This window comes from Heterostelium album, assembly GCF_000004825.1.
Source record: "Heterostelium album PN500 unplaced genomic scaffold PPL_scaffold14, whole genome shotgun sequence".
Taxonomy (NCBI): Eukaryota; Evosea; class Eumycetozoa; order Acytosteliales; family Acytosteliaceae; genus Heterostelium; species Heterostelium album.
In genome coordinates this window covers 216,898-241,382 of record NW_008805076.1, presented here as the reverse complement: position 1 = coordinate 241,382, position 24,485 = coordinate 216,898, and the positions used below count along the sequence as shown (strand labels likewise).

The 24,485-nt window shown below is 30.0% G+C and overlaps 10 protein-coding genes across 10 annotated transcripts; 5 read left to right on the top strand and 5 right to left on the bottom strand.

The window, feature by feature from the left end:
- Window positions 1-84: 84 nt before the first annotated feature.
- Window positions 85-1,095, bottom strand: PPL_10466 (uncharacterized protein; the record flags this gene model as incomplete). The annotated part of the gene is made up of 1 exon (XM_020581241.1): window positions 85-1,095. The coding sequence occupies one exon, from the start codon at window positions 1,093-1,095 to the stop codon at window positions 85-87; it is 1,011 nt and encodes a 336-aa protein (XP_020428028.1).
- Window positions 1,096-2,143: 1,048 nt separating this feature from the next.
- On the bottom strand, window positions 2,144-3,291 carry PPL_10465 (putative acyl-CoA N-acyltransferase; the record flags this gene model as incomplete). The annotated part of the gene is made up of 4 exons (XM_020581240.1): window positions 2,144-2,334; window positions 2,411-2,563; window positions 2,640-2,860; window positions 2,936-3,291. 4 exons carry the CDS (start codon window positions 3,289-3,291, stop codon window positions 2,144-2,146), a joined length of 921 nt encoding a protein of 306 aa, XP_020428027.1.
- Window positions 3,292-3,610: 319 nt separating this feature from the next.
- On the bottom strand, window positions 3,611-5,799 carry ints11 (integrator complex subunit 11; the record flags this gene model as incomplete). The annotated part of the gene is made up of 4 exons (XM_020581239.1): window positions 3,611-3,922; window positions 3,998-4,286; window positions 4,376-5,518; window positions 5,597-5,799. The coding sequence occupies 4 exons, from the start codon at window positions 5,797-5,799 to the stop codon at window positions 3,611-3,613; spliced, it is 1,947 nt and encodes a 648-aa protein (XP_020428026.1).
- A 1,903-nt stretch (window positions 5,800-7,702) lies between these two features.
- Window positions 7,703-9,695, bottom strand: PPL_10463 (cytochrome P450; the record flags this gene model as incomplete). The annotated part of the gene is made up of 6 exons (XM_020581238.1): window positions 7,703-7,853; window positions 7,914-8,411; window positions 8,487-8,782; window positions 8,870-9,304; window positions 9,414-9,436; window positions 9,620-9,695. The coding sequence occupies 6 exons, from the start codon at window positions 9,693-9,695 to the stop codon at window positions 7,703-7,705; spliced, it is 1,479 nt and encodes a 492-aa protein (XP_020428025.1).
- Window positions 9,696-10,616: 921 nt separating this feature from the next.
- Window positions 10,617-11,121, bottom strand: PPL_10462 (uncharacterized protein; the record flags this gene model as incomplete). Its single annotated transcript, XM_020581237.1, has 2 exons — window positions 10,617-10,678; window positions 11,010-11,121. The coding sequence occupies 2 exons, from the start codon at window positions 11,119-11,121 to the stop codon at window positions 10,617-10,619; spliced, it is 174 nt and encodes a 57-aa protein (XP_020428024.1).
- A 225-nt stretch (window positions 11,122-11,346) lies between these two features.
- PPL_10461 (uncharacterized protein) lies at window positions 11,347-11,939 on the top strand (the record flags this gene model as incomplete). Its single annotated transcript, XM_020581236.1, has 2 exons — window positions 11,347-11,622; window positions 11,688-11,939. The coding sequence occupies 2 exons, from the start codon at window positions 11,347-11,349 to the stop codon at window positions 11,937-11,939; spliced, it is 528 nt and encodes a 175-aa protein (XP_020428023.1).
- A 3,285-nt stretch (window positions 11,940-15,224) lies between these two features.
- Window positions 15,225-17,396, top strand: PPL_10460 (ATP-grasp domain-containing protein; the record flags this gene model as incomplete). The annotated part of the gene is made up of 5 exons (XM_020581235.1): window positions 15,225-15,449; window positions 15,536-16,141; window positions 16,213-16,483; window positions 17,047-17,114; window positions 17,367-17,396. The coding sequence occupies 5 exons, from the start codon at window positions 15,225-15,227 to the stop codon at window positions 17,394-17,396; spliced, it is 1,200 nt and encodes a 399-aa protein (XP_020428022.1).
- Window positions 17,397-18,093: 697 nt separating this feature from the next.
- On the top strand, window positions 18,094-20,108 carry PPL_10459 (uncharacterized protein; the record flags this gene model as incomplete). Its single annotated transcript, XM_020581234.1, has 6 exons — window positions 18,094-19,125; window positions 19,212-19,374; window positions 19,474-19,576; window positions 19,730-19,760; window positions 19,803-20,024; window positions 20,088-20,108. 6 exons carry the CDS (start codon window positions 18,094-18,096, stop codon window positions 20,106-20,108), a joined length of 1,572 nt encoding a protein of 523 aa, XP_020428021.1.
- Window positions 20,109-20,761: 653 nt separating this feature from the next.
- On the top strand, window positions 20,762-21,187 carry PPL_10458 (nuclear transport factor 2 family protein; the record flags this gene model as incomplete). The annotated part of the gene is made up of 1 exon (XM_020581233.1): window positions 20,762-21,187. The coding sequence occupies one exon, from the start codon at window positions 20,762-20,764 to the stop codon at window positions 21,185-21,187; it is 426 nt and encodes a 141-aa protein (XP_020428020.1).
- A 463-nt stretch (window positions 21,188-21,650) lies between these two features.
- PPL_10457 (uncharacterized protein) lies at window positions 21,651-23,342 on the top strand (the record flags this gene model as incomplete). The annotated part of the gene is made up of 1 exon (XM_020581232.1): window positions 21,651-23,342. One exon carries the CDS (start codon window positions 21,651-21,653, stop codon window positions 23,340-23,342), a length of 1,692 nt encoding a protein of 563 aa, XP_020428019.1.
- Between the last annotated feature and the right edge of the window lie 1,143 nt (window positions 23,343-24,485).

Here is a 24,485-nt window from a genome sequence, read left to right as displayed (position 1 = left end):
TCAAAAATATCTTTTTTTTATTAACTTTATTTATAAAAAAAGATTGAAAAATAGTAATAATATCTGGTAATTGTTGGACTGTTTTTAGTAACAGTTGGAGATTGGAGTGCTTACACATTGTCCGTTGGCTGGGTTACATTGATCAAAGGTACAACGGTTGTTATCGAAACAACTCTTGGTTTTGTGAGCACAAGATTGACTGACAGAGTCACAGAAGTCTACGGTACAGGGATTACCATCGTCACAATTTGGTGAGGATGCAGTGCATCCATTTACCGGATCACATGACCATCTAGTACAGAAGGTATCTTGTGCGCAGACACGTCTTGTGTATTGACATTGTCCTGTGGTGGAGTTGACAGAGTCTACAGTGCATGCGTTGTTGTCGTCACATGAGCTGGCAGAGTGATATACACAACCAACAGCTGGGAAACATTCGTCAACGGTGTTTGGATTGTTGTCATTACAAACAACAGCAGTGTATTGACAATTTCCATTGGCGGTGTTGCAACTGTCGAGAGTGCATGCGTTGTTGTCGTCACATGACTTGGCGGCGAATTGACAGAGACCGGTGGTCGATGAACATTGGTCGATGGTACATGGATTGTTATCGTTGCAAGTGACAGCAGTGTTTTGACATTGTCCGGTGGTGGTGTTACATTGGTCGGTGGTACATGGATTGTTATCATTGCAAGTCTTGGCGTAAGTACAACACTTGTCGTTCAATATGAATTGGACTTGGCACGGACTGGTATTGGTACAAGTTGAGGTGGCACTACAAGTGAATGGAAGGTTTTGGCAGCCTAAATTGACATCACAGAAATCGTAGGTATTTGGATTGTTGTCATCACAGTTCTTTGCGGAAGTAGTACATCCAAGAGTTGGGTGGCATCGGTCGACCACACATTTGTTATTGGAGTTACAAGTCACAGGATTATGGAAACAACCAGTTGACCAATTACAAGTATCAATATAACATTTATCGTTTGAGTTACATGAAGCACATGGATTCAATCCACCAGTCAACTGACCACAAGTAAAATTTAAGGAAATAACTAAAGAAATGGTAATTAAAATATTTCTTGAAAAAGTCATTGTTTTATTTTTTATTAATAGAAAAATAATAGTATAATAAATTATTTTATTGTTAATCAGAATGATTTGTTTAATTCAGTATCAAAAAATTATTATTTATAGTTGTTTTCATACATTGTTTAGAGTTAAAGAATATCATATTACATATATAGAAATATTTAAAATTCTATTTTTACAATAATAAATCCTCCTTAAGATTTTAAAAGATGGAATGAAGAATAAACATATATCAAAATATTTATGAAATCTGCAAAAAAAATTCCCAAAAAAGTAAAAAAAGAAAATGATTATTTTTGTCAAACACCTGATATATTTATTTTTACAGTTAATCGAGATCGTATTTATTAATCAGGAAATGTTGAATTTAGAAGTGAAAGGGTAATTTTAGTATCTTGTCATTCTTTCACTTGAATTAAATTTCGAATGTTTTTTAAGCTATATATTGAATTGTGTTTTTTTTTCACTAATAAAAAGAAATTTTTGGAAAAAATTGTAATTATTTCATTTATATACAATGATACAAGTTGGTGAAGAAGGCTATGATCTTCACAAGTTTGGTGATCAAGAGATTTGAAGATGTTTCAATGGGTTTGGAAGTTCTTTAACTTCGATATCAATGATTTCAAATTGGGTGGAAGTATTCCTGGTGTTAAAGGCTGATCGAGTTTGTCGCTGGAAAGATACCAGGAAATTTTGGTTTATTAAATTTCGAAATTAAACAACCATATTTCCAAAAAAACTTTATCTTCTTTACACCTTCACTGAAGCTACATCGTTTCAATGGCCCTTTGAAATCAAAAAACGTAAAGGAAAATCCATCCTTTGGAATGAAGGAACAACCATAAATATGTGATATACTTGTTTAATAACTCAAAAGTGAACCAAATAGATTTTCATTAAAAAAGATTTATCTTCGTCCAGCAAGTATTTTTCTCTTAAAAACTTTCACCCACTTGCACGAATACTGTTTCATGAATGGACGACGTCATATTAATTTGTTTTATTTTAAATAGAAAAGGTTTAATAATTATATATATTTATGATCTATTTATTCAATCTTGGCAATTAGCCAACGACATTGATCCGATAAAACTGTATATCCAAATGACTTGAAGAGAGAGTGTGATGGAACGTTGTCATCTTTAATATAAATATATGGTGTGTATTGATTCTTTTTCAATAGTTGTATTAATATTTTTGCAACTACTTTTTTAGCATATCCTTTATTTCTGAACTTATCTATAAAATATTTTTATTTTGATGTTAGATGGATGTTTGAATTATGTTAATAAAAACAAAGTGTCACAATATTTACCAGGGGTAAAAAGAGCACCAATATTTCCATCGGTATATTGAATAATCCAAGATGCCAATTCATCTCCCACCTTAAGACAGCATGTCTCTGAATTTGCAGCGGTCCATTGCATAAAATGTAAACTTGTTGCATTTTTGTAAGTCCAATAATTATCTAATAAAGAAATTTATAATTAATTTGAATGATATGTTAAAGATAGACTATGTTTGCCAATTTCATAATTACATACCCACAACTATTGCTCCTTCTTGTGAGATTGATGAAAAAGTATATCCTTCACCATCGACAATCGATTGTAATTCTTTAATCTTTTGTTCTTTATTTGGGAAATCCAATAAACAAAAATCATAAACTTCTGGATTATCCAAAATAGATATACCTTGATCTTTGAGTATTTGTTCTAAAATATCATTCTCTTTTGTTCCAAGACAAGAGAATACTAATGGTACACTTTCGCGATAATATTAAAAAGTTAAAATTAATCATAAATATTAAAATGGAATTATTAAACCGATATTTTCATACGTTGTAATTTCATTTAAATGCATCAATAATCCATTGATGGTGAAAGGGTATTGTGTGTCATCCAACACGATTTGATCTTTGTAGGGTAGAAGAAAACCTCTCTTCCAATTATGATTGATTGCATATTCGGTGAATCTCTCAACGTCGCTATTGAAAACACAAAATTGACCTCTAACTCTATCTAAACCTATAACAATGGTGGGTGTATCTAGATTGTCAGCAAAGAAATAATAGTTCTTTCCGCCTTGAACGATAATCTGTGCTCGCAATCTATCTTTAAATCTTAATCCACCGATCTTATCCAAGAGATCTTTTGGTGATTTAACTATTTTCAATGTCTCTTCAACTGATATCATAATTATTTCTAATGAGTAAATGAAAAGAGATAATTAAATAACTGTTAGAGTGATAAAAAAATAAATAACAAAAAATAATTCAAGATCTTTAGTTTAGAAGACATAAATCTGATCAAAAAAAAAAAACTGAATTGGGAACACCAAAAAAAAACAAAAATTAAAAGAAAACATTTTATTTTGATGTGGGGGTGGGGCATGGGTTCCCATTAACACCATCCCCAGGGAAAACAGTTCTTAATAAAAAAATATCTGAAATTCAGACGAATCCATTTTAATTATTATCACCAAAAAAATAAATAAATAAATAACTAACTTTATTTTATTTTGGGAATAGATTTTGAATGATTGAAAGAATGTGTTCAGATAAATATTCTTCTTTGTTGGTCCATTTGATTGTGAATTGTTGTTGTGGTTTCTCATACTCGATCGATATACTCGACTTTACGAGAATCTTGTTCTGATCGATTCTCTCAATGGTGGCACCAACCAACCATCTACACAACTCCAAATACAGCACATCGATACAATCTTTAACCTCTTGTACCAACTTCCAATACAAAATAAAATTCAACTGTACATTATTTATCGATAGTTCTTTTGATGCTTCACTTGGATCTAATAATTTAATATTCTGTTCATTATGTTTTGGAAAAGATCAATTAGTTAAATTAATTGTAATAAAACAAAATAAAATGTGTACACTTACTTGATAACCTTTTGATACCATTATACCTTGAATTGGTACCGATACAATGGGTGATCTTGATTTCTTTGTTTCTTGTTCCAAACTATCGGTATCTTCATCTTTAAGATTAGAATTGTACTCGAATGCTGTTGCACTCTCTCTGGAGTACTCGGAGATCTGTCGTTTCAGTAACTTCAATGAAATATCAATCGGTATACTCTTTGAAGATTCAATATTTACAGTGACACCATTCGCAGGGAAATAACATGGTATATTAAAATCTTTTGATATCTTATCACTTAAGAATCTCCTATAATAATAATAATAATACATACATATATAATTATTCGTATTAAGTTAAATAATCTAGAACAAAGTAATTAAGAGTTTAATATTTACATTTTCTCTTTTTCACCATGCACTAATAATACATTCTTTGGTTGTGACATCTTTATGAGTTGCATGATACCTTTGGCGTCGGCATGCGCAGAGAACGAGAGATTGTGAATCTTACACTTGACTTCGAGTGTTGTTTTCTTGTCGATCTCGACCATCTGTGGACCGCTTGCATTGGAGAGTAGCTTGTTTCCAACGGTTCCCACCACGCAATAGCCAGGAATGATAGTCATATTCAACTCGGATGGCGCCCACTTTTTGAATACCTCCAGCGACGCACCAGCATGCAACATTCCGGGCGTTGCAAACAACACCATCGGACCGGGTGCATCGACCAGCATCCTATCGAACGGCTTTATATGCTTGAAATCAAACATGTTACGCTTGACAAACGTTTGTTTGATCTTCTGGTTGGTCCATCCAATGAACAGTTTGTAGTAGAAGTTTGCCTTCTCCGCCAAGCCCTCTGAGAAGTAGATCGGTACACTCAGACCCATCTGCTCCCAGTAGGTATCGATGAGAATGCACAACTCTTGCACGCGACCCAGTGCAAACACCGGAATCAGTACTTTGCCACCTTTCTCTACGCACTCGTGCACACGCTTCAGGAAATCACGTTCACGACCACGCTTAGAGTCACGGATGGTCGTCGCGTAGGTAGTCTCGGTGATGAGCAGTGTCGGGTTGACAGCGTCGATCCACGCACTTCCAAGATGTCGGTCCGGTGTCATATTGTAATCGCCAGTGTAAACAACGGATTCCTCGCCAACCTTACAATAGAACATCGCAGCTCCTAGCACATGACCTGCATAATAAGGTTTTATCGACAACTCATCATCTACATCGATCGTCTGATGCAAAGCAACCGGAATCACTTTCTTCATACAATCTTTAATCATCTGAGGTGTAAAGAAATTCGTTTCACCCTTACGATCCACAACAATCTTTCTATAATCTTCTAATAAAATCGGTACAATTGCTTTTGTTGGTAACTGTATTAGTTGTAACATAAATGTAAGTGAATTATAGTTATATTTATATATTGATATTGATATTAAACACTTGTAACATACAGTCATATAAATTGGTCCATCATATCCACATATCTCTGTAAAATAAGGTAATGCACCACAGTGATCTAAATGACTATAATTAAAACATTAATGTTAGTAACTAAAAGAAGTAATATATATATATTTGTAATGATATGATTTGATAGAATACAAATGAGTTATGATTACACAATCCAATACTTTTGTGAATTGTTTTGTTTTAGAAATGAAAGAGAAATCAGGGAATCGACGTTCATCATGATAACCCATATGCATTCCACAGTCAAACATGATATTCTTGTTGCCAATACTGACGATGACACAACTTCTTCCTACATCTTGACCTGCACCTAAAGGTACTACTTTAATACCCATTTATCGATCTTATCTTATCTTTTCTTATTTCATATATTATATACAAGTTAAAATAAAAAGATTATTTTTTTTTTTTTTTTTGTTTTTGTTTGATCTTAGCACTTTGATCGCTACGATCATCAATTAATTTTGTTTTTTCATTTAAATTTATTGATCTATCTAGATATAAATATATATTAATAGATTTATATGGTTATAGTGAAACTTTGATAATAAATAAAACAATAATATTTGAATCTTTATTGATATAATCCATTTGAGAGTAAGTTACTATTTATTATTATGTTATATTAATTAGAACAGACTGCAGTCTGAGGAACTTGGTTGCAACCCAGAAATGCCATCACTACTTGAATCGATTGTCAATATCAACTGTTTAATGGTTTCTTTGCAATGATGTACAGCGGGTTTCTATGACATGTGGTCGAAATGATTATTTGGCCTGTGCGGTGTTTCCTCTTGGTTCTCTGAAAATCTTTTTTTAATGTTCGATCTTTGGTTAATGCCAAAAGAACATTGCTCCTGTCGGTACTGTATATCACGGTGAACATATATTTTTAAACTCAGGGAGGTACAACCACTGGCATGTATCATGTACCTTTCCATTTGATCAATTTGTTGTTTTTGTCGTTAATGATCGGTCAGCGTGAGTTGGTAGCGTTTAGATTCCCATTTCTATCACAAACTAGGACCAATTGATATTGCTATTGCTGTTGCTGTTGAGATGGTATACTGGTGAAGTCAGATGCTGCTGTTGTTGCTGTTGTAGGTATTGGTATTGTTGTTGTAGGTATTGGTATTGATGTTAGAAATATGATATTTTAACAAAACATATTCCTTGAAAGTGGGTGTGCATAGCTACATTGTTGAATCTTTCTGCCTCTAGATCAAACATCAACCCCTTTGTATTCACAGATAGTTAACTCCTCCGAAACAGATATTTTAGTTCTATTCCGTAATTGTTTCCAACTATTTGGAAATGAACGAAAATGAAACTGATTAATCAGGCCTTTTTTAAAGAAGATAACGTTTAAATAAGAAATTAAACTGTTTTATATCAAGTAATAAATAAAAAAAGTATCGGAGTAATTAGGAGTTCTTATTATTCATTTAAAACCTGGAGTTATCATGATTTTCACTCAAAATTTTTCAAGGTCAGGGTTTTAAGATTTTCTGGGCACCATATAAAAAATACACAGCTTTTTTTCCACCCACCCTTTCAAGATTTAATCAAAAAATTTTTTTAAAACCAACAACATACAAGAAACATATGATAAATGTTTCATAGTAGTCTATCTTTTCTTTTTAATTTGTATCAATATTTTGGATACATTAGAACTTCCTCTCATTCGATATTAATATTTTTTTAAAAATAATAAAGATACAATCGAAATAGCTACAACAATTCTTTATATAAACTATATGTGTAATTTCATTTTATGCCTCCCCAAAAAATGAAAACAATTTGCACAACTTTTGTGTGCATTTTGCAAAAATAATGCGAGATTACAAAAAAAAACTGTCCTAAAACAAACCCAACCTATAAAATGAAATAACACATAATACTAATTGATAAAGATTAAATCGTAAAGAGTAGAAGTTTAAACATTGATCTCCATTTGATATTTTTTTAATGATATTGTAAGTTTATTTCTATTTTAATTTTGTGATTAAAAGTAGTTATTTTGTTTCTTGCAAACCAACACATTTCACTTAATCACCAATTAATTGATCAACAAACTAAAAGAAATGATTATGAGTTTAAAAAATAAATTAATTGTTTATTATTTCTTCAAAAGTATTAATGTTTGAATGAAATGAAATGATATTTAAATATATTATATTGTTGTTATTGTTGATTAAAAAAAACATAAATTGACTAGCGAAAAAAAAGAAATAAATTTTATCGTGATTCAAGTCTGAGTTGATATTCCTTTGGATAGAGACATACTCCGAATACTTCTTCATCTGGAATCGGCTTGCCATTATATGAACTAATCTTAAAGTTCATTAAGATATTGGTACATCCAATATATAATTCATCCATTGCCAAACTATATTGTAATAATTAATTATTAAATGTTGTTATAATTAATCAAATAATAAATACATACTTTAATCCAATACAGTTTCTTTGTCCAATACCAAATGGTATCCATGCATCGTTGGTTTGGTCATTCATGAATCTCTCTGGGAGGAATTGGTCGGCTTTGGGGAAGTACTTTTCGTTTCTCATGATACCGTACTGGTTGGTGAGCATCTGAGTTCCCTTGGGGATGAAATAGCCACCGATAACAATGTCTTGATCACATCTACGATTGAGACCTAGTGGTGCAGTCGGTTTGATTCTCATGATCTCCTTGAGCACCGCCAAGAAGTATGGAGTCTTTGGACGGTACTCGTTGGTGACGAATGTTGACTTTCCAGAGGCTTCGACAATCTCTTGGTACATCTTCTCTTGAATCTCTGGATAGTTTGCCATGTGCCAGAGGAACCAGTGCATAGTGGTAGAAGTAGTATCAGTTCCACCCAACAACAAGTCAGTGGCGATTCTCAACACAGTATCAGTATCATTGAATTCAATCATTAATTCTTCAAATAAATCCTTTGGACTAAAGATAATAATAAAATTAAAAAAAACATATTAATATCTTATTATTATTTTAAATAATAATTTAATAACTTACTTTTTTGGATCGAAATCTTTTAATTTCTCTTTGTAGATTTGTTCTTCAATGAAATTCTTACATCTATTGAAATTGGCAGCAACTTTATTTCTCATGAGATAGAAAACTGGAGCAAAGATGTGTAGGAAATTCAATACGGTACCCTGTGAGGTTTGCTTAAAGATGTCTTCGATCGATGAAATCAACTCGGCAGCGACACCTTCAGATACAGATTCTTCATATGGAATTTGTTTAGAAAATACAATCATTAAAATAATATTCATTGAGAATTTCTTTAAATATGGATTTGGTTCCAACTAAAATAAAATTAAACATTAAATAAAAGATGTTAATTAAATATTTCTAAATAATAAATAATAATGAAAATAACTATTAAAACTTACAGGTAAACCAGACTTTTCAAATGATTTCAAACAATTAACAAATTGTCTGGTATGATCCTCGACAATGTTGTTCAATTGCTTCAATTTGGTTTTGGTGAAACTGGTGGAGACGTGAGAGCGAATTGGTTTCCAATTTTCATAGTCAGAAGTAAGAATATTCTTACCGCTGCCACTTAGAATCTTACCGAGTGGTGTAAGAACACGACCTGAAAAGATATCGAAATTCTTGTTCCAAATTTCCTTTACCAATGCTGGATCGCTGACTACGATGGTGTAGTAATCACCCATCCAAAGACTAAGCATAGCCTCATCGCCAGTGTATTTGGTGATTGCCTTGTGAGGATCTTTTGTCAAGTAGGGAAGTGATCCTAAAATTGGGTAATTAATACCTGGTGGTTTTGGATCTGCTGAACTAAACTTTGTATTTTTTGATACCTAAATAATGTTAATAATAATAATAATTATAATGATGGTAATAAATTAGTATTAGTACAATAAAAACACAACACAACATATTATATTATATTATATTACAACTACATACAAATGAATAAAAGATATAAGAGACTATAATACAAAGAATAATGACAAACATTTTGATGATGTTGTTTCTGCTTAAGACTTTAAACTCTTTAGATTGGTTGGTTTTGTTTGGTGAAACAAATAAGAGTATGTATATTTTATTTGTTTTGATTTGATTTGGTAAATAATGGAATTGAACATTTTATATATAGTCTTGGTTCCTCATACAATTAAGCCTTTCACACAATGCATACATATTATTATTATTGCTATTCTTTTCTTGCAGTTTACAACAACAATGCATTCTTGTTAGTAATTACTTCTAATCACAACAGTTTAGAAAAGAAAAGTATGGGAGGTAAACCCTATTGCTTAAATTAGGTAGGTGGATTCCGATATCTATGGCTGTAGGATTTCAATCATCCATCCACCCACAATCCAATCTTTTTTTTTTGATGAGGCACTACACAAAACAACAACTCTCTTTGAAGTGCTGTATTGATTTGACGTTGACCATACAAATTTACTATTATAATCGCGATTATTAATTTAATTAACAAACAAGTGTCAAATTAATCTACATCATCATCATCATCATAGATAAGATCAATAAAACCACTATTGAAACCTTACTTGGAATAAACACACATTTTACAACAACAGTAATTACGAGAATCATGATGATCGATACACTACTAAAACAAAAAATACATCTAAAATTTTAAATCAAAATTTTTTTTTTTTTTTGATGGTATATACAACATTAGGGTTGGTGTGTTAGTGTTTAAACAATTATTTGAATTTGAAGGAGGTGAGTTAGTGCACGTCGTTTTGAAACATTTTATTTTATTGATCAATTGGTGATTAAAAGTGAAGTGTGTTGGTTTGCAAAGGTATGGAAGAAATTAAGGCTTGCTTATTTGTTTGCTTAAGAAACAAAACACAATTGTGCAATGAAAATAAAATAACTACTTTTAATCACACAATTAATAGATTGATTTATGATAGAAGTAGACTTACAATATCATTAAAAAACTATCACATGGAGATAGATGTTTTTATCTACTCTTTACGATTTAATCTTTTAGATCATTTTTAATCATTACTATTAGAGCATTTTTTGATTATTCTTATTTTAATTGATTTATGATTATTTATTTATTTGTTTGTTTAAAAAATATTTAAAAATATAATAACTTTGAAGTGTTTATCAATTATAATTGATTCAATTAATATATCTTTTTTCACATTGATGAGTCACACGATCATTTATTTGATCAAAGCATGCTGATTTACTTTTTTTTTTTTGTCAAATTTTTTTATTTATTAATTATTTAATTAAAAAAAGAAATTTATAAATGTCTTTTTTTTCACATATAATACTTAAACATATAATTCAATATTTAGATGATAATATAGATAGAATATGTATGACTTTAGTATGTAAGAGATGGTTCGAACTATCTTTTGATTTCAATGTTTCCAATTGCTCGATGATGAAGTCTATCGGATTCTACCGGTCGGATCGTAAGTTCTATTTGAATTCCTATCGCAAAGCAATTGTCAATACTATAGAGAACGGTGGTTTAAATGGTGATCTAAAGTATTCGTTTCTTACTTCGCTTGCGGATCTGGGTGTAACGCTGCCCAGCTACGTGACACACATCACCTTTCCCACTGGCTTCAATGAGATCATCCCAAGCAACTGGATACCACCATCGGTGACACATATCTTTATGAATGATTCTTTCAATCAGCCAATTATGGAAAACACATTTCCACCATCGACTACGCATATCTGGTTGGGTGGAAACTACAACCAACCTCTAGCGCCTGGAATTCTACCGGCATCCCTTAAATATCTGAATCTAGGCGATTACTATTCACATCCGCTGTTGGAAGGTATTCTTCCGTTGGGGCTAGAGGAGATCCATTTACCTAGAAGTTTCAAAATGATGGATAACGAAGTACTGCCAAGCGGTCTGAAATCAATTCACTTTGGTGGGTTGGTAAGGACTCGTTTGAATCCCAATATACTACCACAAACGGTTGAGAGTATCAATTTCTCCTATTTATTCAGATCATCGATATATCCAGGCGATCTTCCAGAGAATTTACTAGAGTTGAAGCTGCACAATACCTACAAGAGGGATTTGGGATGTGATGTCTTGCCGAAATCATTGCAATCATTGGAAGCTCCATATCATCCAGGAACTATTATTCCAGCTGGTGTAACTCGCCTGAAAATGTCCAATCGATTCATTGATATAGCGCTAGACAATCTTATTCCAACAAGTGTCAACCATCTTACTCTAGATTGCTATCAGATCAATGTATTTCCACCGAATCTAACATACCTTTGTCTCACGCTAATGGCTGGCTTGCTGAATATCGATTCACTGCCAAAGACTATTGTCGAACTGGAAATCAACACAAAGGTCATCGTACAATGGAAGGCGCACCACTTACCGAACCTGACACATCTCACAGTGAATTCCGTCCACAAAGATACAGTGTTTCCGAAATCGGTAACACATCTAACGTTTAAGAGTATCAACCAGAAGCTACACTCGAAACAACTTCCTCCGAAACTAATTTCACTGGATTTGTCTAGCTTTTTCAAATTCGAACTTCCACAACTTCCCAATACTCTGGAGCACCTGAGTGTTGGCAGCATGTACCAATTCGACTTTCCTCCCAACCTACCACCTTCTCTCACCTCGCTTTCGATTCCAAGTGATTTCAAATACGCAATTCCACAAAACCTAAAGCAAATCCAGCTAACGCTCTCCGCCTATATCAACCTGATGGGAATCATAAAGAAAATGTCAACCATCAATTCACTCAAGATTATTCTTTTTCAATCACCTACAGAACAAATACATATACGTAACCTTGGTAATAATAATTTATTAATGTTTTCAGAATCCAACCTCACCGGAGCAATTGTAACAACGCAAATGTTAAAAAGTAATTTTAATATTTACGAATATTTTTTGAAATAAAATTAAAATAACCGAAAAGAGATACAAGCCCTATTATTATTTTTATACGGCAAGACTATTAATATTTATTATGCGGTTATTCTATTTTAACCAAAAAAATTTAAAAATAACAACAACAATACAAATTCCCTTTTAGGAAATAACATTGTATATTTTAGTAACGAGTGTTTTTATATCTCTTAGTTTTGGCTTTTAACAAAAGGAATGGTCTCCAGCAAATTTTTCAAGAAGAAATCCACATCCGGAATGTGTATTCGTGGTTTTTTTTTTTTTTATTCATGAAAACAATTTTGGTATAATATTATTTTTTTTTTTTTGAAAGAAATAAATAAATAATCATTTCGTTTATAAACGAAATCGAACGATTAATGTCAATGCAAATAAGGGTTCTCTCACATTTTTTTAAAATTTCAATTATAAAATAGAAAAAAAACAAATATTTGCATCATAATACAAATATTTTTGAATTAAAATATGCATAAAATTTTTGATCATTTTTTAAATAGATTTTAATCGTTGTAATTCATGTCATCAAACAAAGCACCCACACTCTGATCAAAAAAATGAAAAACATTTTTTTATTTTTACCAAATTTTTTGAGTGTGAACCCAAAAATATCAATCTTTGCAAAAAGATTATTGTGATTTTGATTGGATTGTTGGGTGAATTTTTTTCAGGCTGAAAATAGCAGTGTGTGGTATATATGACACTTTTATAAATGAGGGATGGCTCACTGATCTTCACTCTTGATTATTTTAATTGATTGGGTAAATTCAATCAAATTCTCTTAAAAAAAACTAGTAGGTGATTGAATTTGTGATTTTTAGATCAGTTTTAAATATAGTATGGTGAGTGAATGAAAAAGATTAATGACTCTTGCTGATAAACCTTGGAAATGAATCATTTTCCACACCCATTTTACACAAGATTCCCCTCTCTTTTTAATCAAAAAATAATAAAAAATAACATAGAAATGAATGGTATTAACAACAATATCAGCACAATTTTTATTTATAAAAAAAAACAAACTAGTCTATCAAGTTGTGAAAAATGGTTGTTTAGTTGGTTTCTTCTTACTTTTACCATTTAAGAAAGCAATTAATCAATCAAATGCTAACGACTTTAACAAACATGAGTTGAGTTGAAATGGTTTAAAAAAAACAAAAAAATACCAAACAAAAACAAAATTTCTTCTTCTTTTGGCTTGAGGTTTTATTCAAAGTTACATAGCGATATAGTCTACACATCAAAAAAAAACAAAAACAAAAAAAGACATCATACATACACTTCATTTTAATATTATCAAGCCGAAAGAAACGAGTCATTTGGTTTTGGTTGATCATCCAAATCAAAAAAATCAACAATAGACCAACAACTGGTCAGTTACACTATAATTATATTTTAGAGATCATATTTTACTTTTAAGGAATTGTTGATGGTGGTGGTGCTGGTGAACGTTGGTGAACGTTGGTAGCATATCGAAATCGAAATATCGTCATCGTCGTTGTTTGCATACAATTATAGTAGATAGTTATAGATTGTTATTAGTTTGGCTTTTGTAGTAGTAGATTTCTTCACGAATCTACCGGTTGTTGTAAGGGATACAAGCTTGCAAAGGTGCTTGGGAACATCAGATTTTCGAAAGTAGCAAAATACCTTGGAAAGAGCAGAGAAAAAAATATCATAAACCATTGACAAAAGACAGAAGCGATCCAAATAGATATATTTTGCTTTGCTTTGATACGAAAAGAAAGCTACACACCTCAGGGATCAACATCAAAAAGCAGCAAATCCACAAACTATAAAACATTGTTTTCAATCCACAAACAACTAAACAAACAAACAAACAATTCCACAACAACAACAAACAACAATAATAATAGTATTAACGAATAATAATAATAATTAAAGTAAAGAAAAGGAATTCAACTTTGTTAGTTCATCTTTCTTTTAATTAATCAATCAATCACTATTAACACACTCACACTCACTTTACTTATATACTACACATTATTCTATTCACACATCTTTATTCATTATTAGATTTTACAAAAATTTATTTATATACTTGTGATCACATCAAAATCACAAACTATTAAATCATTAAACACACACCATTCGATTCAAAACATTGTGTGTATAGTGCTTTCTATATTTATTGTGTGGTTGTTTGTTTTATTTGATCAAACGGTTTTTCTTTGGTTTTAAAATAAAATAAAGAATCCACCTGTCTCATTGTGTGGTGTTTTTTTCTCAACTTTTAGTTGTTTTAGTTTGTTTTAGTTTTGTGTGGCTATAGAAAAGTGCCGAAAACAAAAAGGAGATATCGAAATTCAAGATTAGATTTCAATATCAATAAAATAACAATTCGAAAAGAGACAATCTTTTTGTTGTTGTTGCTTTCTTTTAAAAGAATATAGAATCTATCTATACATTCCTGTTCTCACTACTCTTACGTACGCACTACACATCTCATCATCCATCAGTTTTTCATTTTAAACCATAAGGATCATTAATTCCATTCCACACTAAACACACTCACACGCTCAACAAACAAATCCTTTTTTTATTTTAATTTTATCAAACAAATTACAATTATTTCCAAAAAGAGTGATTTGGGTTTGATTTCGCTAATCTTCCACATATCTAGTTGCAAATCAAAAACTCTTCTTTCTTTTCCTCCAATCAGTCAAACATCCTATTTAATTAATTAATTAAAGTAGGTGTTCGATTAGTAGTTTCATTTTCAACTTGCTGGCCAATAAAAGCAGTTGTTATCATAACTAATATCTATCTATATATATCTAAAAAAAAAAAACATAAAAATAATGACAATTAAATCATTTAATACATTTGCCAAGTCCATCCATCTCTTATCTCTAAAGACTCTGAGAATTGGTATGGTAACTTCTAAGGACCATCCTAATGTAGCTCCTGATGATCATGGCATGATCCAGCAACTCTCTAAACTCTATGAGTGTAAGAGTGTAATTTGGGATGATTATTCCGTTCAATGGGATCAATTTGACCTATTAATAATTAGATCTGCATGGGTAAGAAAAAATAGTTATAAAAAATAAAAATATAAAAAAAAGTTATAATTTCTAATATTTCCAAAAAAATATATATATATTTTTAGGACTATGTTGAAAAGATTGAACAATTTAGAGAATGGTTAACTAAAATTGATTCAATGAAGATTCCATTATTAAATGACAGTAACGTTATTTATTGGAATTGGAATAAATTGTATCTGTTGGAGCTCGAAAATCAAGGTATTACCATTGTACCAAGTATTTTCGTTAAGAGCTGTGAAAATCCAATCTCCTTGTCCGATTACATTCAACAGGGATTCGATAATGGAAAATTCGAGACTGGCCAAAAAGAGTTTGTCATGAAGCCAACCATTGGAGCCGATAGTTACGGTACCCATAGATTTACACTCGAGAGCGCCTGCCTACTCGAATCGCAATTTAGAAAACTACTCAAACACTCTGACATGATTATCCAGCCATTCGTAGATTCAATCCACTCCGAAGGTGAAGTCTCCTTTATATTTTTCAACAAACGTTTCTCTCATTCCATCATCAAGCATCCGTCGCCCGAGGACTTCCGTGTCCAAGAACGGTTCGGTGGTAATGTTGAAAGAAACACATGTCCTGCTCCATCCGACATTGAAGCAGCCACCAAAGTTATTAAATATATTTCTGGTAAAGGAAGAGTATTATATTCAAGAATTGATATGGTAAGTTGATGGTTTTTATAACAAAAGAAAAAAACAAAAGCAAATAATCTAACTTTAATATTTATATATAGTTAAGATATAAAGGTAAATTATGTCTAAGTGAATGTGAGTTGTTCGAACCAACACTCTATTTCATGAACGATGAAAAAGTCATTAAGAACTTCTGCCAAGCTGTTGCCGACCAGATGGGTGAATCACCAAGATTCAGAGGCGTTGCACCAGAGTCGCCAAGACAACTACTCTCACAACCAGACTCTCCAAGACGCAGTAGTAACAGCAGTGGCAGTGCGCCAGACTCTCCAAGAAGATCAATAATTCAACCAGATTCACCTCGACATCTACGTATAGTACATTAAAAAAAAAAAAAAAAAAAAAAAGAAAAAAAGAAAAAAAAAAAAGTAGTAATGTACACGTAGCAAGCAAAGCAAAGCTTAAACAAACTAATTAGTTTTTCACGCCACAAAAGTCAAATCATCTCTTCACCTTTTTGTTGTTATTTTTTTAATCGCCATTTTTTACAGTTAAATTATATTTTATTTAAATAAATCGATTCACATTATTTTATTATTTATTATTTTAAATAATTTGCTTTTTTTTTAGTACTTATTGCTTATAATTTATTGTATGGATTTTTTTTTTTTTTTTTTTATTATGATTTCGAAGGTATGGTGAGAGATTCACTTAAAAAATCTGTTTATTATTATTTTGAGAAAATTGAGCTTAGCCTGTCAAATATTGGATTATTTGAATGTGGTGTTGCGTTTGATCAAATCTATTCTAAAACCTCCTGGTCTACAGTCTTTGTATATTTGCAAAATATTCTATTTCAAATTAGTGTTTGGTGCCAATCAGAAATATAATAATTCAAAATCCGAGAAGTTGCTTTCATGATTAAATTTATTTAGCCAAGAGAATTGGTGGTTCAATGAGTAGGATTAGGTGTAAAAATTCGAAAATCTCAGCGAAACTCAGAGTAACTGCGATCTTAATGATCCTTTTTTAGTCAGAAAATCTTGGTGCCAACTATTAGATAGATACACTTTCACTTTGCAAAATTTGTCTCTGAAAAAAATGATCATGGTTTTTATTAATTAAAAAAACAAAAAAATTAGACCCAAAACAACCAAAGATACCACTTTTTTTTTTCGTTTTTGTATTTTGTGAAAACGAGTAATAATTACAAAAAAACATAAAAAATTAAATTAAATTAAATTAAAATTTAAAGAATAATAATAATATTAATGATCATACATAGATAGATAAAAAATACTTTTTATTTTGTCATAAAGAATTAATAGATATATCATTAAATAAGTAATTTTAGAATTGTAAAAAAAAGAACATCAAAACAAATTTAACTTAAAAAAAATATCATCACACATTTTTTTTTTTTTAATAAACAATCTAAACCTTCGGAATCATAGCCCCCTCCTTAAATTCTTCCCTTTTCTTTAAACTATTAATGATCATAATCATAAGGATATAAATAGCCCCATTAATATCATTTTTCTTTATTTTTTCATTCTCCACACAATTACAAAATTGTTTTTTTTTTTTTTCGATTATTATTATCTATAAAACATTAGCCCAAAGTCAACCATTCAAACATTAATTCTCAAACAACCGAAACTCAAACATTACACAATAATTCTTAATCTTTATTTTATTATTCATTATTATATTTTTAGTTTTATTACATTAAACAAAATATATATTCGTATTTAGTTTAAAAACCGATTACTCTGTTTTTTTCGCGTTTCCAAAAAAAAAAAAAAAAAGCAATCACCAACACACACACACATTTAAATATTTATTTTCAGATAATCGTTTATTGTTATTTATCCAAATATTTATTATTATATGTCATAAAGAAAACAAAACAGTTAAACAACAATAATAATAATAATAATAATAATAATAATAATCAATAATCAATTATTAGATTAAGATAAATGGAATTACAACAATTACAACCTTTACTTTTGTTGGATGAGTTGCGACAACATCAGTTGGCGAGTGTAGAACGACAGAAATCATTGGTCGGTGGTGGCACCACTGAATTCGATTGCTACCTGGCAGAGGAAGAGGAATACTATGTCAAGAAAGCCAAAGAGTTGCGAGTGATGTGTGCATCGTTCGTTCAGCACCAACGTACGTTCGTGGGTGCCATCGACTTCAACCCGGAATTCGATACACAATACGCAATGGCGCTGGCACAGGAGATCAGCCAGGGAATCACCATCATTCGAACCTTTGTTGATTGTATTCGACAGTTGGTGTTCCACGCTGAATTCGTGGTGTCCTACAACCTGTTGCACAAGTGTGTCGACCTAGAGAATCTCTCGCGTCATCTTGCCATCCTTCTCAAGGAGATAGAGTCATTCCAGCAGAGTGGAGTCGGTTGTCCCGCTGCCGTACTGGTCTACTCGCGTCAGCCATTCCCAGGCATCCTAAAACGTTACAAACAGATTCCAGCCGATGAAATGATCGTCGAGATGCTCACAACCTCGCAATTCCCATACACCTACGGCAAACTCAAAATACATCATCTCAACAATCAATCTACACAATATCATCATAATCATTCTTTAATACCAAACAACAACAGCAATAGCAACATTAATAGTAGTAGCAGTAGTAGTAATAACATTAATAGTAGTAATAGTAGTAGTAGTATTAATAGTAGCAGTTGTAGTAATAGTATAAAACATAACAATAATAATAATAATAAGAATAATTTATTTGAACAACAAACATTCGATATTCAATTGGAAGGAAGTCGTTATCTTGCAAAAGTTCCAATAAAATTAATGCATGGAACCACACAATTCAGTTCACTGGGATTCTCATTGAATCTCATTCATAAATCAACCAAACACCAAGTACTCATAGAGACAGAGCCATCCGATAAATTCATTGCTTTCGTAAACGATTCACAATGGGTACAATATTTCAGTTTACTTTTAAAAGAAGAGATTTACTTGGTATGTTAAAATTTATTAAACAAACCAATTACAACTTATATATATTAATTTAATCTTAATAATCATAATATTAATAACAATAATAGTTGGATAAAGAACAATATGTTTATGAAAAAGTATCACACTCTAGAATTATAAATATACTACAGAAATACTTTCATCTTTGTTTAAAGATATACAAGAGAATGACATCGCATCATCGTCCACTACCTATTGAACCATTAAAATCAATGTTAAACAAGATATCGGGTTAGTATAATTGATAGATAGATCAATAGTATGTTTATATAAGTACTAACAAACAATTAAAATATATATATATATATATATATATATATATATATATAGATAAACTAACAATTGAACAATTCGATAAGTTCATGTCGGTATTATCACCGTCATTAAAAGTTATTAAATATCAAAGACATGCTAAAGATCTATGGAATCAAGGGTATGTAATTAATTAAGTTTGAGTATTTTATAAAGATATGATAAATGTGTTTGTTAATTAATTATGATTATGATTATTATTATTATTATTATTATTATTATTATTATTATTATTATTATTATTATTATTATTATTATTATTATTACTTTTTAGATTGATATTTTATTATATAGAAAAAGAAGAAGTTAGTCTGCTGTTGAACAAAGAGAAACGATTTTTATTACAGTTCAGTCTTGATCATGCTTATTGCTGGATGATAAAGTATTTCAGTGGTGGTGAAATCAAAGAGATCATTGTCGATATGAAAACAGATCTGACCGGTGATCGTCAAACCAAATCAATCATCAACTACATCGATTCAAACCTACAGGATTTCACCGAGATTTGTCAATTCGATTATAGAAACAACACTATTTCTTTCGTAAACAAAGATGAAATATTGACTTTAGTAAAGAATACACAATCATAACGATCATAACAATCATAATAATAATAATAATAATAACTACAGCCAGCAATAACAACAACATAGAAATCAATAAAAACATAATAACTAACAAATTAACAAACAATACAAACTTATTATTTATATATATAATAGAAAATAATAAAAAACACAACCTAAAAGAAATAAGAGCTACATCAAAAATAAAAACTATCTTTAATTATTCTTTTTTTTATTTTAATTTACTTTTTCTTTGTAAAAAGTCTCTTCAATGCATTGACTGATCAAACTTCAAGAGTGTAACAACCAAACGAATCATTTAATGGGTATACTGCTGTACTTGATTGTGTTTAATAATGATATTATTAATTCTGCAAAGGTAATCAACTTATGCATTATTAAAAAAAAAAGTAAAATGAAATTTTTTTTATTGGTTCTGGAATGAAAACTTGGATGTGTGTGGTTTATTAATTGATATTATTTTTAATAATGGGGGTGTCTTCTGGTATTCCAGTGCATCATTCTGTTATTAGAAAAGAAACAAAATTGGTTTTGGTTGAAGATCAAGAATAATGTTTTTATTTTATAAATATCAAATGTTTGATGATGAATTAAATCAACAAATAAAAATTAATAATAAATTACAATATATTAAAATAAACAAGTAGTATTATATAAAATAAAATAAAATATAAATATATTTATATAACTATAAATAAAATTAAAAGGCAATCAATAAAATGCAATCAACAATTAATAATAAAAAACAAGTAGCTGAATTATTTATTAAATACTTGGATGCAAGAGAATTTGATAAGATATCAACACTGTTCAGTGATCCTAAAACATCGACTTGGTGGATGTTAGGAAATGAAAGCAAATACAGTCATGCCGGAACAAGAATAGCACAGGATCGTATCAATACAATGGATCAAATTGCAGGATTCGATGAGTTTTCATTCATTGCAACCGATTATATCGTTGGTGAGAATGATGATAAGGTGGTTGTCGAGGCCAAGTCAAGAGGTCTTGGTTATGGAAATAGATTATACACAAACGTTTATGTTTTAATATTTAGAATCGAGAATAACAAGATCTTATCAATTCGTGAATATCTAGATAATTATCAAATCGAACAATATGGTTTTGGTTTCCAACAAAAATAAATAAATAAAAATTAAATATTTCAAAGAAAAAAATATGATTCATTATATTTTTTAAATATTTTTATTAGTGAATGGAACCTACATTTTTTCCCATGAACGATTAATTGTGTTTAAAGTAGATACACCAGATCCAATCGCTTCGACAATAGGATTATTCATGTCGCAGTGGCGGTGATTCATTGTTGATGATTGTGGTAGTATAGGTAATTCATATAAAACAAAAATGTTTTTTTCTCATAATAAGTTATAATCAATTTCTTTATTAATAATAGAAACATAAAAAAACATTCTGAATTGTAAAAAAAAAAAAATTTGTAATCAAATAGATATTTTAGTTACAGTCTAAAAATTTTTATTTTTTTAATTTTTTTTTTTAAATGAACTTAAATGAACAAGTTGATCAAAATTCAAATCAGACGATTTATAAAATAAAGTTTGATTTAAATCAAAAATAAACTTTAAAATGAATAGTAACAGTATTTGTGAAATACATAACAAAAGTCTTAAGTTCATATGTTTTGATTGTAATGTTTTAACATGTTCTATCTGTTCAACAAAACACTTTGGTCATTCATGTGAACATATTTTCAACATTAAATCAAAGATAAACAACAACAATAAGACTGATCCAATCACAGATGAAAGCGAAGTAAATAATAATCATAATAATAATAATAATAGTGTGAGAGAAATCTTAAAAGATGTTCAAACAGGTATTCAATCGACTTTCGATTCTTTGAAATTAAAAGTAAAAGAATATGAAAAATTAAAGAAAACAGAGCATGAAATATCGAGTGAATTCAAAGAGCTACATGAATTCCTTGTGGTGGAAGAACATAAACTCAAGAAGCCGATCATCGATAGTAAAGAACAAACAGAACAACAAATAGAGAAACAAGTTAAAATCATGAAATCATTGAATTCAATCAATAATCACTTCACCAACCACCAATCAGATTCACAATCGTCATCATCTTCCTCTTCACAACCAATAGCAGCATCAGCAGATACAGTAGAGAGATATCAAATATCAACAATTATAGAATCGATTTCACAATCATCGAATCACAATGAATTCATCTCAAACAACAGCAATACATTATTCCATTTCGATACTGATTCATCTAAAAAAGTAAACAATGATGATCTTTCACTTTTAAATGTATTACTGGAACACAACAAAACAATTAAAATGAATAATTGTGATGACAATCAACCATCAAAATCACAACAATATCAATTGATAGTCGATAATGACCAAATCAATAAAATCAAGAATCAATTTCAATCTTCATTCAAATTGAAATCAAATCAATCACACATCATTCAACCCAAACAATCATATATATTTTCAACTGATAAAAATAATAAAATATCTATCATCAATATTACAGATCGAAACAACATTCATTTTGAACAACAAATCAAGATGGAAATGAAGAGTTCATTTGCAGTATTCAACTCCATTGTAAAAGTTAAAGACTTTATCTATATATTTGGTGGTGCTAATTTTGGCTACAGCAAGTTTATCAAGTATTCAATTAACACCAAAACTTTAGTTATCAATGAAATGAAAGGAGTTGATCATTGCCAATTTTTATCTGCTTGTTATGATGGACAAGATCATATCTATTTATTAGATGGAGTTAATAAATTTATAACTGAAATCTACAGATACGAGATCAACAATTCAGCATTCGAAAAATACTCAACGATGGTAGCTACAAGTCACCAAATACTAACATTCATCTTCAAAGATTATATCTATACTGTATCTGGAGGTACTAAAAAGATTTTAATGTTTGATATAAGAAAGAAAACAGCAGTTGAATTACAATTAAGAATCCCTGGTAACAATGTATTGGCAGCATGTACAGATGGCGGTGGCAATATATTTATGGTATCAGAATTAGGATTACAACGAATCAACATTGAAACACATGAAATCAAATTGTTTGATAACAGTATAATCGGAAGCCATTCGTACCACGATTTGGTTTATCATCAATCAAATGATGGTCAAAGTTTTATTTATTCAATCCAAGGAAAGAGAGGAAATTTAATGTTTTCGTTGGAAAACAAAAAATGGGAATCTATTCTCCAAGATGATCAATGTGTCAGAACAGATTGTGCAACCTTATTTTTTCAACAATAGATCTTTAATAATTAAAAAAAGAAATAAAATTAAATAGTAATAATTTTAATACTGTAGAATAAATAAATAAATAAATAGCCATAGTATGTGAAGATGCAACAATATGATTTGATATTGCAATATACTTAATTAGAAACTGGGTCTCTTGTTCTTTGGCTTGTATATAGTTTATGAAAATATAAGAACTCATATTGCAAACTATCTTTTGAGAGAAAAGAATTGACATAAAATTTACTCATTTTTATATTGAAGATTAATATATACTTTGTTATTATAAATTGTTATTCTTAAATTGGAACAAAGAGGTTAAATAATCATGAGATTTTTGAGTAAATTTCCATATATATCCTTGAAAAAGGCGGTGATTGAAGATGTAGCTTGAAGTTGTACATTTACAAAGCATAAAAAGCTATGTGGAAGTATTAAAGGAATAAAGTTACTACATCATTTATGATTATGTACTATACATTAAGATAGATTGTAATGTGAATGACAATGTTAGGTAAGTGACCAAAAATACATTAATATACAATATGTATGTATACAAATACACATACTAACAATATGATAAAAACAAAAATTAATGATTCTAGTTTTCAACTGAATTAATAAAGAAAAGAATTGAATTAATTTTCAATGACAACACTAACCCATTAGTAATTTTGGTTGTTGGGGTTTCTTTCATACATCCAAATACACACCTCCATCGATAATGATTTTGATTTCTGAATTTACTTTTGAACAACACACTCACCAAAACAAAATATGAAAATTTTATACCCCATCAAAAAAAAAAAAAACAAACAACATTTATATTTCTCATACACACAAATAAAACACACATATAAAACACTCATAAAATCAAATCAATCAATATAAATAATCACGTGTTAAAGTGTTTAGGTTCTAACAACTCAAATCTATTTTACAATCACACTTCATATGCATAAATATATGAAGAGATGAAGAGCAGTGAGCAAAGAATGAGTGTTTTTGATAAAGTGAAGTGAAGTTGATTCATGTTCTATGAGAACTTGATTTATTCATAACAAACAATAACAAACAAACACTAAATAGAATAGATAACGTAAATAGCAATACACTATCTATAAGCATGCTATTAACATTTCCATTTCATCTTAC